This window comes from Rissa tridactyla, chromosome 5 (genome assembly GCF_028500815.1).
Source record: "Rissa tridactyla isolate bRisTri1 chromosome 5, bRisTri1.patW.cur.20221130, whole genome shotgun sequence".
Taxonomy (NCBI): Eukaryota; Metazoa; Chordata; class Aves; order Charadriiformes; family Laridae; genus Rissa; species Rissa tridactyla.
Window position 1 is genome coordinate 5957032 of NC_071470.1, and position 16998 is coordinate 5974029.

The 16998-nt window shown below is 41.6% G+C and overlaps 2 protein-coding genes across 9 annotated transcripts in view; one reads left to right on the forward strand and one right to left on the reverse strand.

Moving 5' to 3' along the window:
- On the reverse strand, positions 1 to 13655 carry CASP3 (caspase 3). 4 transcript variants are annotated; one of them, XM_054201903.1, is made up of 7 exons: positions 13566 to 13655; positions 7999 to 8091; positions 5707 to 5831; positions 5071 to 5199; positions 2927 to 3102; positions 2318 to 2435; positions 1 to 1383 (listed from the first exon to the last, which is right to left on the reverse strand). In XM_054201903.1, exons 2-7 carry the CDS (start codon positions 8070 to 8072, stop codon positions 1157 to 1159), a joined length of 849 nt encoding a protein of 282 aa, XP_054057878.1. In that variant the 5' UTR covers positions 8073 to 8091; positions 13566 to 13655; the 3' UTR covers positions 1 to 1156. The 4 variants fall into 4 exon arrangements, with proteins under 4 accessions (XP_054057878.1, XP_054057877.1, XP_054057879.1 ...); XM_054201902.1 differs by having other exon boundaries at positions 13524 to 13654; XM_054201904.1 differs by lacking the exon at positions 13566 to 13655 and adding an exon at positions 12980 to 13002.
- PRIMPOL (primase and DNA directed polymerase) overlaps positions 13642 to 16998 on the forward strand; it is a 19429-nt gene continuing 16072 nt past the window's right edge. For 3 of the 5 annotated variants that reach the window (XR_008466514.1, XM_054201891.1, XM_054201896.1), the window contains exons 1-2: positions 13642 to 13735; positions 14230 to 14285. Coding sequence is in view for 2 of the 5 variants with exons in the window: in XM_054201891.1 (XP_054057866.1) it covers positions 14276 to 14285 (10 nt within the window). In the remaining 3 variants the exon portion in view is untranslated. Of the gene's footprint in view, positions 13736 to 14229; positions 14351 to 14411; positions 16807 to 16998 lie in introns of those variants that run through there. The other 2 variants (XM_054201893.1, XM_054201894.1) reach the window with 2 other exon arrangements.

Below are 16998 nucleotides of genomic sequence, written 5' to 3' on the forward strand. Positions count from 1 at the left end.
TACAATTTAGGAAACAGTATTTAATTTAAGTTAAAAAACCCCCAAATGCCTCTGGAAGTAAACATCAATTTGCTAACATTGTTTATACTACGCAATTTAAAGAGTTTTAGGTCTTGTTTTGCAGCACCCTATAGTCATTTAGCATTCTGTCTTCCTCTGATCTTAAGAAGACTGCCACAATCTGAAACATCAACAAAAATGTTTCACAATTTTGTAAAAGCCTGTTGCACAAAATTGAGAGTCGAGGTATAAATTTACTATTTGTTAACATATTTTAGCTAAAGTCTTGTAATTAACTCAAACTGATATTAAAGTTAAGAAGGGAAATTTCTCCAGTACCACAAATCCATGTTTCCACACAAATTAAAGGTAGTACGCACACAGCACAAAGCAAACCTGCTCTTATTTACGGCCAGAAAGAGGAAAGCAGACTATTCATAACGTAGACTTCCTTTTGCACCAATTCTTCCACCTCTAAATATGCCCCAACAGCTCCCCCCTTAGGGAGCTGCAGACAAAGACATTTTGGAAGACTGGTCCTTTTAGTCACGCAGCTTTAAAGGTCAGAATACAAAATCTTTTTCGAAACAGGTACCGAGTTGATATAATTGCTTTAGCTAATACTCCACATGAAAAGTTATAAAATGATCAGGAAAAAATTGACCGTATTCTCAATGTGCTTCCTAATTGTCTGTAAAAAATGCAATGGCTGTTTTCCACAGTTTATGCCCTAAGTTATAAAACCAGTTTAAGTTAGTTTATAACCTAAACCTTAAGAACTGGAGTTAAGAAGGAATGTACGACAACACTATTACCATCATTAGTAAACATATCGCGTTCTGAATCTTCTTCCTGTGGGCAGAAGTGAAATATAGCACCAAATAGATCTGATAAGTGATCTTCAGCCTCCTCCGCCTAATTTTTTGAGATACTCAGAGCAGTACTTTCAAAATTGCCTGCGCTTCAGCTACTCAAGTCTGCATTTCTAACACAGCCATACTACGTTTTACTTCTAGTAACGGACATATCTAACCAGTCATTATGCCACACACAGCAGTGAACAGTAATTCAAGATTTAAAAGTGGTATTCCGTACTAACATCGCATATAAATTACAGATAAAAACGTGAACTGAAAAATTCCAAGGTGAAATTCTTTTAGCAAGGGAAGTGAAATTCTTTGGTGAGCATAGAGACAATGCACGGAATCTGCTTCTTTGCATTAAAATCCTGGCGAGTTGAGCAGGACTCGTACTCTGCCACTCTGCGGTTTACACGAGTTAAAATCTGCATGAGTTCAAGTTTCCTTGCGTATTCCTTCAGCATCTTACACAGTGACTGAATAAACCAGGAGCCTTCAGCTGAATTCCTCCAGGAGTAATAGCCTGTGGAAAAGAGAGATGTCAAATTGATCAGATGTAGCAGCCTCTGACACAGGACAGGGGAGCAATTAGAGCAACGGTGCATTGTTTCCAAAAGCAAGCAATGTTTTAAAGTACAAACCCAAAACTACTAACCCGGAAAAATTTAGGTTTTATAATCTCCCCGATTTCCAACTCAAAAGATTTTTCCAATCCTCCCATCTTTTCTAATCTAAGAAAAACTTTAAGCACATAGAAAATCAAAAGGCAGGAAAACTATCTTCTGCTGCCACTATTGTCTTAGCCACTAATCATTTACTACTTCTTTACAGAGTACCTGTATACAAAGGAGAGGTGACAGTACAGATGGAGCCGAGATGCAAAATGGATTTCGGTGTCACTATCTTCAGGACTACGTGTGTGAATTAAAGACTGGAACCTACTTCTGCTAACCGATAACGTAAAAGGCATACGAAGGGCTCTGCCACTACTAATTTTCCTTAAGGATGCAATGAAAATAGAGTCAATAAGCAAATAATATGCTGGTATTTATCAGTCACTTCTGTATATGCATCTACAGATATCTGATTGTTTTATTCTCTCACAACTAATAATACCTTCTACTTCCTGCTGTAAATTATTTGCATGACTCAGATTAACTGAATTTATAGCAGATGAAAATTTGAGGGTTTGCTTGTGAGAAAGATGTATATTCAGGGTTTGGTGGCGTTTGTTGGGTTTTTTTTGTAGGAACTGAGAATAGCAACTACCTCAAAAAGAAATCACATCAGGGGAGAAAAATAATCGCAGGAAAAAAAAAAGCTGTATTTCCATGAAAGAGATGAAATTAAGTAGTCACCCACTGACTGGATACAACTGCAAATCGTCATTTACAGTATCAGTACAAGCTGATATATAGATACAATTTCAGGCACAAAAGTTCCTTTGCAAGTCTCACCTGGAGCTGTAGAATATGCATACAGGAAGTCTGCTTCTACAGGTATTTTCTGGCACATTGTTTCCTCTGATCCACTGTCTGCCTCAATACCGGAATCTAATTCTGTCCCTCTACAAGCCTATTTGGTGGAAAGAAGAATGGAAAATAAAATAAAAAATAAAGAAATAAAGGCAGTGATCATGATCAGAATACTGATTTTTTTTTTTTTTTCATTTTAAGACTATCCAGATTAAAACACTGCAAAAATAACAAGAATTTATATGTCACATTTCCATTAGACAGACTCAGAACAAAAGGAACTAGCATTTATTTAAATCAGCTACACAGTTTGGTTTAAGATATATATTTGTTCAAACGTGCATTCAGAAACTCACTAAAATATTGGTTACTGTTCAAAAAGATTTTACTTAATTCATTCAATTAGCGTAATGCAATGTAATAGGGCAGACTGTGCTACTTTTAGACCTGAAGAGAATCTTGCTCTCAAAGTAATTCCATTTAAATCAATTTTAGAAATAATTAACTTTTTTGCACTAATAATTAAAAGGGAAACTATTTTTTTTTTAAGTATCCAGCTGATTTGATGATCGTTGTTCAGCTGCACATCACCTGAATGAAAAAGAGCTTGGGTTTTCCTGCTAAACTTTTGCACCTGTCACCTCTGAAAAGGCTCGTTAGTGCTTTCAATTCAAGAGGGCCATCTGTGCCATAGATTAATCCTTCTTCACCGTGGCTTAGCAACACACAAACAAAGCTGCTTCGCTTGCTGTGATCTTCTTCAGACACTTGAAAGAAAAAAGAGAATTATCTTAACTTCTTGCATTCCCTAAAAGCTTCGAACATTTGATGCTTCCTAGGTGACAGAAGTCTTTGACTTCTAATTCCCGCGTTTAGAAACCTCCAACAAGTTTTCACTTACGAGCAAAAGGAGCCAGCCTACTTTACTTCAGGAAGCTGGACATAGAAAACCCCAAACTAAAGGCCAACCCTCACCATTCTAAGACACGGCCACAGAACTAAGCCAGGAACACCATGAGGAGACAAAGAGAGTGTCCCCACAGCGTCTCCAAGTCTGACCGGTCACCTTGCTCATGCAGTAACGGGCAACAGTCTCATGATCTGGGATCGGACTGATGGGAAGTTCTCAGTTTTGGGAAAGGACGAGGAAGCCTTACCTCTCGTTCTAATCAGAGATGCTTCAACTACTTGGATTACACAGGAACTAAATGCAGCATGAAGGTTGTTACTGCTGCTGGGACCTAAGTACTAGCATTATACCTCTCTCTCTCACTGTTGCCCTGTAGCAAGGTCTAGAAAGATTTTTCAAGCCTCTGAATTTTGTACTTAAATGCATTTAAGCTTGATATAAAGTGTTTGTAGATTTATATTTTTTTCCATCTTGTGGTATGCAAAGAGCATAGAACAGATATTCTCTGATGTCTTTTGTTGCCTGACATTGTAGGGATCGTACTTGAAGACCAAGATGATTCTTTTAAATACACGAAAAGATACAAACATGATTTAAAAGAAAGGATCCAAAAGGAATTCCGAGTGCGAAACTCAAGAAGATGCAAGAGTTTGTAGATAAAAAGTGTAACAGTCCCAAAAGCAGACATCTTCTGTTTAGAGTTTGCCAAAACACTTGATTTCTACTCTGGAAAAACGGAACTATTTAGATTTTTCTCAAGAGATGCACACTCAGGCATTTCTACAATCTATGGACAAGCACCGCATCTAGAGGAGTCAGGAAAGGCTGTTTTTTGGGAATCTCTAGTTAGGCTGTGGTCTGTAGTTTACATTGTTTATTTGGAGGCCTTTTACCACAGGGAAGACAGAGGCCTTTCCACTTTCAGCTACTGTCAACAGACAGGCTGCAACTGTACCAATAAATTAACCATTCCTGGGAGCATGCTCTGGCATAAACATTAACTGGCACTAAAGAACCTACGCCTATGTTAGCAAACACATTAAAAAAAAAGAAAGAAAAAGGAAACAGGATTGCTGCAGGCTAACTGGCTGTTGGGAATAATCCCTGGAACACTCTTCCTCTCGAACTGTGACCTGGAAGAGTCAGGGAGAATGCTAGTAGGCATGAGCCACAGTCATGCCAGAGAACTTTCCAACAGTTATCTAGAACAGACTAGATTCTGTTCCAGAGCTACAGATACCTCCAGGCACCATTTAATTTACTGGCCTCGATGTGGCCAAGTCCAAACAAAGCAGGACTAACACAAGCAGTAGTACAAAGCTCTCACTAGACAGATGGGTGTTTTGTTTCACAAGTCAAACAGAACATGAGTTGTTTCTCTACAACAGTAATTTAGTCCACACGCTTGCAGTTCTGGTCCCTTGATCTGAACACCCCCAGATCAGAACACCTCTTGGGCCACACCACTAAGCACATAGCACAGAACCCCTCTACCCAATTAAGCAGGTTTCTTTCCAACTCACAGAGCTTCAGTGATCCCAGGGTCAGAATATAAATCAGTCTGCATTTAAGTTTCAGCCTTTTTTCCAGCCTTCTTTAGAAGATGAGAAAGGATACGGAGACAACAGTCATGGCACAAAAGATGGAGAGACAGCAAAGATGAATAAACATAGAAACTATGATGTACATGTCATCCTTAGCAATAAACCACCGGCAGGTGTGAAATATCATCTAAAAGAAGCACGGAAGAAGAGATTTGAGGGCAAAAGACGTATTTGGAAACAGTAGTTAATTTAATACACACACCGAACATATTATTACTTACCATTTTTCAATAGTTTAAAAATGTCCCCGCATGAAAGATCATTGTTGATCTTTATTTTATATCCCAACTTCATAAAAACTTCTCTGACACTTGCGGCATCCGCATCTGTACCCGAACGGGGTGACATTCCTACATGTAAGAGAAAAGTGTTATTTTTTTACATGATATAGATGGCATGGTCTGATTGAGCCAAACTCTTTTCTCGCTTATACCTGTATCAGCCTGGAATAGTATTCCATTATTCCAGATCCACTCTAATGGAAGAAACATTGCACTGTTATACATGCACGCCATCTCCTTCTCTCTGTACCTATACTGTAGGCTTAGGTACTCCTTATTTTTCTATCTACCCATCAATATAAAAACATAAAAAAGGATTTCATTTGCAAAAGAAGTCATCACTAAAAGGTAAGACGGACTCGTAGTGCCTATCAATTTTTCTCCCCATCACTGGTATACCCTAACATGTTCCCTCTAAGCATATTTGGAAGAATGTGCTGAAATGAATCACAGCCTTTCAAAACACTTAGTTTTAGATTGCAATCAAAACAGGTCTGCATATTTATTTCTGAAGAATAACACATGCCACTAATTTATCTAAATTAAGGAAAAAACTTAAAAATTTGAAAGTGGTACCAGTGTGTCTGTGGAAGTTCTTATTGTTTATGATTATACATTGCCCCATCTCTGGATAATCCATTCTATAACTGTAGTCCGGCAGAATCCCAGAGTCCATAGACTTGCTAGCAGGTAGGTTCTTTCTGTATAGAAATCAGACAAACTTTAGCTGTTAATTTCTAATCTCTCTTCTCTAGTTTCAAAATAATAATAAAATAAAGTTATTTTAGCAAAACCAATGAAACTGATAAGGTTTGCTACTTGTTCCCTAGAAGCTCCACCAGCAAGTTTGCCAAGTACACCCAGCTGAGTGGTGCGGTTGACATGTCTGAGGGAAGGGATGCCATCCAGACGGACCTGGGCACGCTGGAGAAGTGGGACCATGGGAACCTCATGAGGTCCAACAAGGCCAAGTGCAGGGTCCTGCCCCTGGGTCGGGCCAACCCCTGGTATCAGCACAGGCTGGGGGATGGAGAGCAGCCCTGCTGAGAAGGACTTGGGGGTGCTGGGGGGTGAAAACCTGGACGTGAGCTGGCAATGTGCGCTCACAGCCCAGAGACCCCCCGCAGCCTGGGCTGCATCCCCAGCAGTGTGGGCAGCAGGGCGAGGGGGGGATTCTGCCCCTCTGCTCCGCTCTGGGGAGACCCCCCTGCAGTGCTGCCTCCAGCTCTGGGGCACCAACAGCAGAAGGACACGGAGCTGTTGGAGCGGGGCCAGAGGAGGCCCCGGAGATGCTGGGAGGGCTGGAGCCCCTCTGCTGTGAGGACAGGCTGAGAGAGCTGGGGGTGTTCAGCCTGGAGAAGAGAAGGCTCCGGGGAGACCTTAGAGCCCCTTCCAGTCCCTAAAGGGGCTCCAGGAAAGCTGGGGAGGGACTCTGGATCAGGGACTGGGGCGCTAGGACAAGGGGTAACAATTTTAAACTAAAAGAGGGGAGATTTAGATTAGAAATTCAGAAGAAATTGTTCACTGTGAGGGTGGTGAGCCCCTGGCCCAAGTTGCCCAGAGAAGCTGTGGCTGCCCCATCCCTGGAGGTGTTCAAGGCCAGGCTGGACGGGGCTGTGAGCAACCTGGTCTAGTGGGAGGTGTCCCATCCCATCTTTAAGGTCCCTTCCAACCTAAACCATTCTATGAATCTAAGTTATGTCTGTTAAATCAGCTGATAGATCTGATTTTAGATTAGTGAAGACTGTACTGGTCCAGAGGTTAAAATAAATAAAACTGCTTTGTGTAGTTATGCTCTCAAATGAAACTTTGTTTCAAGTTCGGTAAAATGTGTGTATATACAAATAATTTAATAAAAAAAAAGTAGAGTGTCATTTGTAGTTGTAGTAACCTTCTGTGCAACTTGTAACAAGCTTAAAATTTAAAGAATCAAGGAAGAACTGTGTCTAAAATGGTAACGCCTCATCTTATGAAAGCTAAGTACCTGGAGGCAAGATCAGCTCTGAGATTGTAAATCTATTCTGAATTCTAACCAAAAGCCATATTAGCATTGAATTTTCACAAGTAAACATTCAAAACCTAGAGAATGACCAAGACTTCATATGCAGCTGTAATTTTGCCTTAACAAGCACACCAACTACACCACCCATCATGATTCTGCAATGGCTGTCAATTTTACTCAGTCCATATATGTTGAAGTCAGTATAGATTTTCTCACTTAAGCACATGGGTAAGTGGTTACAAGATTGGGGCCCGCTATCATATTGTATTCTACAAATAAAAAGGTTTGTAATGCTCTTAAATAAAATTTTCATTGAAATACTAAAAAGAATGACTTCAGAAACAAATTAAGTTGCCAGAGGGAGCGTAATCTGATGACAGTGCCACATCAGCTTAACAACTAGCTGTCACTAGGAAGAACAGGCCTGCGTGTCCTCCCTTCCACCCCTGTAAGTTTCCCTCGCGCTTGTGCTTCTGCACATACAACCCTACAGCAGGTCAGCTCAAGCAGCTGAATTGGCTGCTGTGGCTCAGGTGAGCTCTGGAAGCAGTGCAAGGAAAGGTGTGAACATTTAGCCCATGGTGAGACAGAAAAGTCTCTTTTCAAGAGCAGCTAACCACTTGTCTAACTGCACCTCGTGTTTTGCTTTTTAGTTCCTTGTACATACACATTGGCCTGTTCTGTCAGTGACTGTACATTTTCAAAGTCAGTACAACAACTCTAATAGGTGTTTACGATTATTATAGTTTACCATAATTGAAACTTTTCCTTTTAGCATTATTGCTTCTATGTCTCTCACCTTCTGTTACAGCACAAGATTCCTCAAGACTTAAATTGAAGACTTAAACCAAAAGTACCTCACTTACCCTTTGGAACCAGGAACAGATTTTGCATCCGTCAGATCGTCCCCCGAACGTGGTCCATCTCCTATGTCTGACATTATGGCTCTCAATTATCAGCTTGAAAACATAAGAAAATAGAAACAGATGACAGTTAATTTTCATATGAAATAATACCTTTGGATTGCTTAATTTCTGTTAGGTTTCCTTAAAGCCTTACACAATGAGAGCACAATTTTTTTAGAATTATAGAGAAAACAGGAATGTTAAAAGGGGATTTTCACACTGACTAACTTTAGCCTAGAAGCATTAGTATTGGTAGGCAAAAATTAGCATTTGTGTAATCCCTATATATCTTATATTTGAAAGAAGAACATGAAATATTTTTCTAAATTATTGCGTTTTAAAACAACTCTGGGAAAAATAGTCTGCAGACCCCTGTGACCAAATAATTGAAAATGCCTACAAAAAGCAGGATAAGAGATAAACAAATTGAAAACAATCTTTAAAATATTTTCATGTCCCTACATGCATTCGTAGCATTTTAGTATTATGAACATTGTGTCATATATGGATCCTTCCATCTCCACATGACAGAAACTGAAATCCAAAACCAAGCTACACAAGTTATCACACATGTGCAAAGACTAACATAGAAGTTGGATTTTGGGTCATACTATTTTGAGAAATAATAATTTCTCTGCATTCCATTTCAAATGAAACGTCACTGCATCCAGTCCTAATTGGTGTATTTGAAGGCAATATAAATAACATAAAACCACAACGACGTAACTTTAAACAGTTGATGAAATGAACTCTATGCTGTGGGCTGCTATTTACTTTTGATCAGAACACAGGACAAGAAATGATGATTTTTACCAAGCCAGAAATCAATTTAAAAGCAATAAACCTCCCTCCCAATTATTCTGTGTGTACTCATGGAACACATTACCACAAGTTACCTTTAACTAAGGATTCAGAAAAGAATTAAGCATCATAAAGTTAAATCGCCAGATAGGGCAAAGTAATAAATGCTCAGAAGTTAAGTAAGTGCTTAGACCTCAAGAAACAAACAACGCACTACAAGGCAAGAATTTTAAAGAAACTTACTTAGCAGATTTACTTATGGTAAACAGGGATGTATAAACAATCAGACCAAGTAGCAAGATTTACTGGTCAGATGCGATGAAGATTCTTATTTGAGGCTTAGTTCTTTGGTGGCAAACTGCATCTGCCATCTTACATCATCATACTATTATTATATTAGGTCTCTTCATATCTATTCATATCTATAAATTTCCTGAAAACCAAAGTACCAAATAAGCTTGATATTTTAGAAATAAAATTTCTAAAATACATTATTGCTTTATATTTTAGAAATTAACTTTAAAGACAGTATCATGGGGCAAGAACTAATATATGATGCTGAACTTGCCTGCCTAGCACCATGATCTGGATTTATTCATCCTAACTTCAAAGTCTAATGCCTTAAAAGTTCCCTATGTGAAAAAAGACAAACAATCCCCAAGGGTAATTCAAGTACCTAAGACCTGTGGCACAACAGTGATCCAACCCTATGTGCATTATCATTGGGCAGGGAGCATTAGCACCACCAACAAAGTCTAGTCTAGAGTGACAACTGGTGTGTCCACCCAGCTGTAACTTAAAAGCAGAGCTTCTGATCCCTGTGAAGTGGAAAGAGTGGTTTTCATTGACAAGAACGCTAGAAGTTGCTCCCCTGCTCCAGACAAACCCAGCTTCCATGAGTTTCTACACCTCTTTCAACCCTGTCCCTACCACATCCTTGTGGTAGGGACCTACCACATCCTTGGCTTTGGCTTCCAGCTTTCCTGACTTCTCAGCTTAACACTTTTTTTAATCAAAACTTTCTTTTGTAGGAAAACATCCAACCAGACTGGCCCACAATTCCGTTACAACTCAGGTTGTTCCTCCTTCTGCAGAAGCACAACCCAAACCCTTCACTGTGGCTGGGATTAATAGGAGAAACAGGGAAAAGGTGAACTTTCTTCCTTGTTTGTTCTTTGTCTGCCAACCGTAACGAATAACCACACCATATAAAAAAGCACAGTATCACATCCCAACTCCATTATCAAAATGAGCCAGCAGGTGTACCGAGAGCACTGTAGCCATGTCAGCATGGAATTCAACTTCTGCTAAATACCCAGGTGTTAATCCCAACTGTCTGGCACCGTGAAGATCTGCAGTGCCAGTGCTGCAAGCACCTGAACCAGCTAGTGCAAACTAGTAACTGTGTGCCCACCTGAGCTGTGGTCGCCTCCTGTCTATCATATGAGCCATCCCATCAGGGACTGGTTTTAGTAAACTGGTGGGAATAACACCTGTGAACAGCAGCTGATTAAGTAGGCAAACTGGAGACCTAACAGACTGGGACCGCTGAATACTTCTATAACATGCATGCTGCTAACAATAAGGAAGATCTTCAACATTTAAGTGACCTTAAATTAACGCTTATCTCCTTGACTCTTTTGCAACCTTAAAATTTAAAACTGCTGTCCTTGACACAATGCCAAAGAAACAATGAAATTTGAAGTAGCAGCTAGCAAAACCTACAATTACAATGAACTACAATACTTTGTTTCTGAAAAATGTAAAACACATTTTGAAATACCATATCATAAAAATACTTCTTACTAAAGCCTTTGCAAGCCTAGTTCACGGCCTACAGTTTCAATTGTTTAATGGTTAGAGCTTACTGCATTCTACTGCATCACAACTGGAGCTTGTCTTTACAGAAGCTACAGAGATAGTGAAGAAAAACTGGGTGTAATATGTTAGCCGTTTAAAATACACATGCTTTATCTTCAGAATATAATCTGTAACTCACCTTTAATATCCATCAATTTCTGAGCACCCTAATGCACCAAGTCACCTGCACTTTGTTAAAGAATAAAAAACATCCACAAAGAGATATCTGTTTTGTTGCTAGGCACTCAAATGCATGTTTTCATCGGCAGTATGTTTTCTGCTCTAAAGCACTAGTCAGCATAACAGCAACACTCTCTAGAGGACAGTGCCGATTCTAACAGACTACTACGAATTGCCTCATCTTGGTTTAGGTAATGCAATGATGTCATGTTCTGTCACGCAGAATATACATTTCCCTGCAGAGGATGATCTCATGCTCTCAGGGATGGTGGGGGGGGGGAGGAATCAGGACAATGTATTAAGAATTTAATTAAAATTGTTATTTTGCTCCTTGATATTCTTTTCTCTGAAAGCTTAGGTAAAACAAGCTTTCCACTGTAAGGAAACTTAAAAAATAAGTAGCTGAAATGAGCAACAGCATTTTTCTAATTTAGCAGAATATGTTCTGTCAGTTTTAGGAAGCTCATTATACAATATTTTATCTGAAAAAAACCCCAAAGTTTTTAAAAAACCCTATGAGACAGAGATAGCGAATAAAAAGATGATGCTACGATGATCTTTATAGGTAACAAGTAGCAAAAAATAATATGCTTCAGAAAGGTCCAAAACTACGCTCAGCAAGCTACCAAAAATGACCAAAGTCCCTCTGTATAGCAATAAAAGCAAAAATATATTTTGCCTTACATAAATGCAGTTGTTCCATTGTTTTTCTTTAGATAGCAAAATTATAAATAAAACAATGTTTTTACTTCATTCCAGCCTAGATTTACTTATTCTACCTGGACCTAATGAAAATAAATTCATATCACCATATATCACCACTGCCACAAGAACCATCAGGTTTCTTTTTAAAGTAGTATTTATTTGAGTTGTAAGCCAACAAGGCAAATTAATGACATAGTGATAAAAATAATACCAAAGCTTCTCAGACAGGGAAGGAAGCAAATAACTGAATTGTCTCTAGTTACCAGCTGTATCTCGAAATATGCAAACCACAGGAGACAAGACAACACATGTTCAGTGTATGTCAGCTGCTATAAAGCAACGATTGTAGCAGTATTAAAATGCACATCCAAAACAGAAACCAGTATCGTAAAGCATGTCCTTAAAGATTAGAAAAGGGCACAGTTTTCCACCTCACATGACTGCAAGAGAAAATGTCAAGCATTCAAAGCAGGCATTTTTACATACATAAATACATACATGGAACATTGTGCTACCAATGTAGAGATGCAAGTTAATAATTTTCCATTCTACCATCTATAATGATAACTGATAACTATCTAATTAGTAGTGGAAGGGAAGTATAGAAGCTGACTGTATGAAAAAACTAAAAACATTTGAAACATACCATTACACTTTCTGTGTGGCCTTATACCAGTTAAATACCGCTACTATTAAATACTACTGTCACTACCACTGATGGAAGCATGCCAATACTGTGACAGCCCTTCACATTACTTCTGGTCTAGATGAGATCTTTGCAGAGCACTGACATGGGGCCAGCATTCTGATCTTCCAAAAGCAAACAGACTTTTAGTTAGTCAGCATTAATCTGCAAAATCAGTGAGACCTGAAATTATTCTGAGTAGATGGCACCCTTGGGTATTAATTCACCTATACCTGTTAACCACACCACCACAGATAGCAGCCTTGTCAGGCTCCGTAATGTTACAGGCAAGGTGTGTTATTTTCAAGCCTACCAACTGATAAGAAACAGAATCGTTTTGGTTGGAAGAGACCCTTAAGATCAAGTCCAGCTATTAACCTGACACTGCCCAGTTAACAGTAAACCATGTCCCTCAGCACCACATGTCTTTTAAATGCCTCCAGGGATGGGGACTCCACCACTTCCCTGGGCAGCCTGCTCCAGCGCTTGATAACCCTCTCAGTGAAGAAATTTTTCCTAATATCCAATCTAAACCTTCCCTGGTGCAACCTGAGGCCGTTTCCTCTTGTCCCATCGCCTGTTCCTTGGGAGAAGACACCGACCCCCCCTGGCTACCCCCTCCTGTCAGGGAGCTGTAGAGAGCGAGAAGGTCTCCCCTCAGCCTCCTCTTCTCCAGGCTGAACACCCCCAGCTCCCTCAGCCGCTCCTCACCAGACTTGTGCTCCAGACCCCTCACCAGCTCCGTTGCCCTTCTCTGGACACGCTCCAGCACCTCAGTGTCTTTTTTTTGGGGGGTGAGGGGCCCAAAACCGGCCACAGCCCTCGAGGTGGGGCCTCACCAGTGCCGAGTACAGGGGGACGGTCACTGCCCCACTCCTGGTGGCCACACCATTCCTGATACAGCCCAGGATGCGCCCGCCCCCCCCCCCGCCTTTTGTTTAGACAGCTTCTCCGCAAAAACAGGCCTAAATGAGCAAATTGCCTTGCCCTAACCTTCAGGAAAAGCGAGCCCCCCCGGTCTCCCTCCGGGGAGAGCCCGGCAGCCGCTCTCGTCCCGCCGCGCCCGGGAGGCCAGGCGCTGCCATGGTGGGGGGCGAGCTGCCCCTGACCACGACTCGCTCCGCAGCGGGAAGGCGGTCCGGCTGTGGGGAAGCTCCTGCTTCCCTCAACCGGCTCCCCGACGGACTCTGGCCCGCCCCACCGTTTTGTTCGGCCCGGACGCCCTCCCCCACCCCCACCGCCCACCGCCACCCACCGTCTCCGCCGCCCGCTCGCTCCACTGCCGCCCCGCTCCGACCTGCCTTCCCCGGCTCCCGGCGCGGCCCGCAGCGGAGGAAGGGCCACCGTTCTCCGCGATCGCCTCACGGCCCCTCCGGCTCCTCCCCGCGCGGGGCGGGGGAACCCGCCCGCCGGCCCCTAACGGCACGGCGTTCAAACGCCAACGGCGGCAGCGCGCGGGCTATGGCGGTGAGTCGGTGTCCGCTGCCCTCCCTACACCCCCCTCAGGCTGTTCCCCGCCGTGCCAGGAGGCTCCCGGCCATGAGGGGAAGGCGGTGTGAGGCCGAGCCCCGCGCCGTGGCTGAAAGGGGCCGGAGCGCCATGTCTGAGGGGGGCCCAGGACGCCGTGGCTGAGGAGGCCTAGGGTGCCATGGCGGAGGGGGGGCGGAGTGCCATGTCTGGGGAGGCCTAGGGTGCCATGGCTGAGGGGGCCCAGCGCCATATGTGAGGAGATGTGGGGGGTTTGCTGTGGAGGACCGGGCCCCTCAGTGTGCTCTCTCATACAGGGGGGGACATAAAGAACTGGGCCCTTTGGCTGCCATTCTGCCCCGGTTACCCGCCTCACCATGCGTGTGGGTGACCCATGCGAGGCTGCTGTGGGTTTTTGAGTGCCGAGCCTCTTGTGTTATGTTTGACTTGGTGTAACCCAGCCCTTCTTGGGTTTTTTTTGTCTTCTGTTTTAGTTCCTCCGCGCGCTGAAAAATCTTACCTTTCTGACAATGGTGGTTTATGAATGAAGGTAATTGCCATCTTCAGTAATTTGTGGGGATGATTACTACAATCTTTCAGATTTCAGCAAGATAGGTAAGCGTGGATGTACCGGACTCTGTCAGAGCAAGACCCTCCCCTTACGGTGGGGTTTATCCCTCACCACTGCATGAGGAAAACTGAGAAATCATACAGCCGATTGACAAATGCCTGATGCCCTGCCATCCAGCCTCACAGAACAACACTCTGAAGCTGAGGGCTAGTTTCAGCTTCGTCATCAACTTTTAAGTCAGTTAGTTTCATATTTGTGTATTGACCTTTGGTAGCAGTAGTCAGAGTAAGTTTAACATTAGAAACTAAGTTTTCCAGGTTCTCACAACAGGCAGTAGCCTCTTTTTTTGAGGTCTTATCATGAAGTCTGATATCCTGTATTTTGCACAAAAATCCTCAAAGCTTATTTGTAGAAGCTACTTCTACTTGGAGCGCAAGATGAAAATTTGATGCTCCTTGTTGTTGAGGGAAGACAAGTAGTGTTAGTATGCCACAGTTCAGCTCAACATAAAGATAACTGAGCTAATTTTCGCTAACATTCAGAAGCATAGCACTAGGGAGAAAGTTGTTTAATAAGTTCTTTTAAGGCTGAATCAGTAGCTGGGAGAAAATCTCGTGGATTTATTGGTGTTGAAGAACATGAATTCTGCCATAGAGCTATGTTGCGTGATACACACAGGCCAGGAAACCAATATAATCATGTTATTTTGAGCAGTGGTTGATTTGCATGTCTCAGCTTTGTTTCACAGCAGGTGTGGATAGCGTGTTTTGTCCATAATCATTACAGATTTTTGAGTAGGCTTTTTTTTTAACAAAAACACAGGGACACATATGAAGGAATCATGCATTTGTGTTTGTCTTTCCCCTGTAGCACAAGGGAGAAAATTGCCTTTTCTGAAATGGTGAGTCTGTTTGTTTAAAAAACCTCACCAACCAACAACCACCTAAGGTATAAAAATACAAGATGTCCACTATCCTCATGACTAAAAAAGAAATAGTCTTCCATCAAAGGGGGAGAATAAAACATCAAGTTCTTTAAGTCATCTCCCGGGAGATACATCTTCCCAGGGTCCTCATGTGATCATCCTGCTGAGTCAAAAATACGGTGTTGACAAAATTTCTTTCTAGCAAGTAAAATAAAAATAATTACTCCCCTTACTTCTGGTGGGACAAAAGGGAGGGCAATGAAGTGGGAATTTCCCAGTAAACTCAGAAGGCTAATCTGTAGTTATGCCTCCTCTGCAGGTGTAAATTGTACATGCTCTAAATAGATGTGTTAGGTGTAGTTGATGCAGGAGCTGAACTTACCTTGAGAAGACCCAAGACGTTACGCTGCTGAGAATCCAAGAGTGTTCGGACTGCAAGAACAGTGGTAGATCTCAGTTTTAAGTGAGGGTCATCAGCCTTCTGCCAGGTTCAGGTGTCCTCCCAGCCATGTTTCTGCAAAGATATATCCTCATCTAACTAGGAAGTTTAAAGTGAGGAGAGAATTATGGGAACTGTCCTTTGCTTTTTAATGGTCACCTTGTGGGAATGTGCTGATGTAGGGAATGCCTTTTGCACCCAGTTAATTTACAACAGAGTCAGCAGCATCAAAATGAAAGTGAGATTTGTGCTAGCACTTCTGAGAAACACTGATTGCTGCCTATAATTTCATTTTTCATTCCCAAAGAAGCAGCTAATTGCAAGAAAAGGAAGGGAGTGAAGGAAAGTCACAGGTCAGGAGGCTGGCAAAGTCAGAGAGATAATACGTCTGACCCCTTTAAGAGGAAAAAACATTCCATTATTTAGACTTGACATAGGCACAAACTATCAAAACACAGGCAGGCTTAGCCGTACCATGGGCAGAAATGTAGATGTCCAGGAATCTTTACTGTGGAAAACTTGCGTGGAGATTCAGAGGATTTAAAATCTGGGCTTTGGGGCCCACAAGAATATTTAAATACTTAACAAGATGGGTCCACAAGGTGAGTTTAAAGGTTTGAATACTTCTGAGTATAGTCAGTTTCATTTTTATCTTTCATTGCAACTGGGAGGTTATTTTCAGAACCAAGGCTTGGTAGGTGGTTATACTGGACACAACAAAAAGATGCACCTTCATCTTTTTTTACTTCTTGCCCCTCTTCATCTGTTTCATAGTTTCTTAGCAGTGCTCTTTACCGATTTGCAGGTGTTCAGAGGGGCAATGAATTTTCCCCGAAAAAAAGTTAATTAAACTTATAAATAATTATGTGTATGTTAACGTGTGTTTATGCTTTGCTACATTACTTTTCAGCATTTGGATTACTTTATGTGACTATAAGTTTAAAGGCTGCAAGATACCAAGCATTACTGCATCATGTGCTATTTCTTGAAAAGATTGCTATCTTAAGTTTGCACAAAGGTACATGAGATTTTAAAGCAGATGAAACTATTACTGATGAACAGCAAAGGTCGGCAATGGAGAATGGAGTCCCCATTTTGGATTTCAGTTCTTTTACTTTGAGATACAAAGCTCAGAGGTAGAGTCACTGAAATCTTAATTTTTCTAAGGAACTCAATTGCTGTTATTACCCATACAAATTCATTATCTTATTTGTCTCTCCAACCATAAAGCAGAAGTAATAGTATTTTTTCACTCCTTACTAATGTTGTGTGGCTAATTAACAGAGTTTGCATGTGTTTTGCGGAGGAATGTAATAACATTCTGTAAA

Coding starts and splice junctions, on each gene's coding strand:
- CASP3 (XM_054201903.1), bottom strand. CDS start 8,072: ATGTCAGACATAGGAGATGGACCACGTTCGGGGGACGATCTGACGGAT. Junction 3,103..5,070: donor TTTTAAACTATTGAAAAATG/GTAAGTAATAAT, acceptor TTTTCTTTCAAG/TGTCTGAAGAAGATCACAGC. Junction 1,384..2,317: donor TGCATATTCTACAGCTCCAG/GTGAGACTTGCA, acceptor TCTTTTCCACAG/GCTATTACTCCTGGAGGAAT.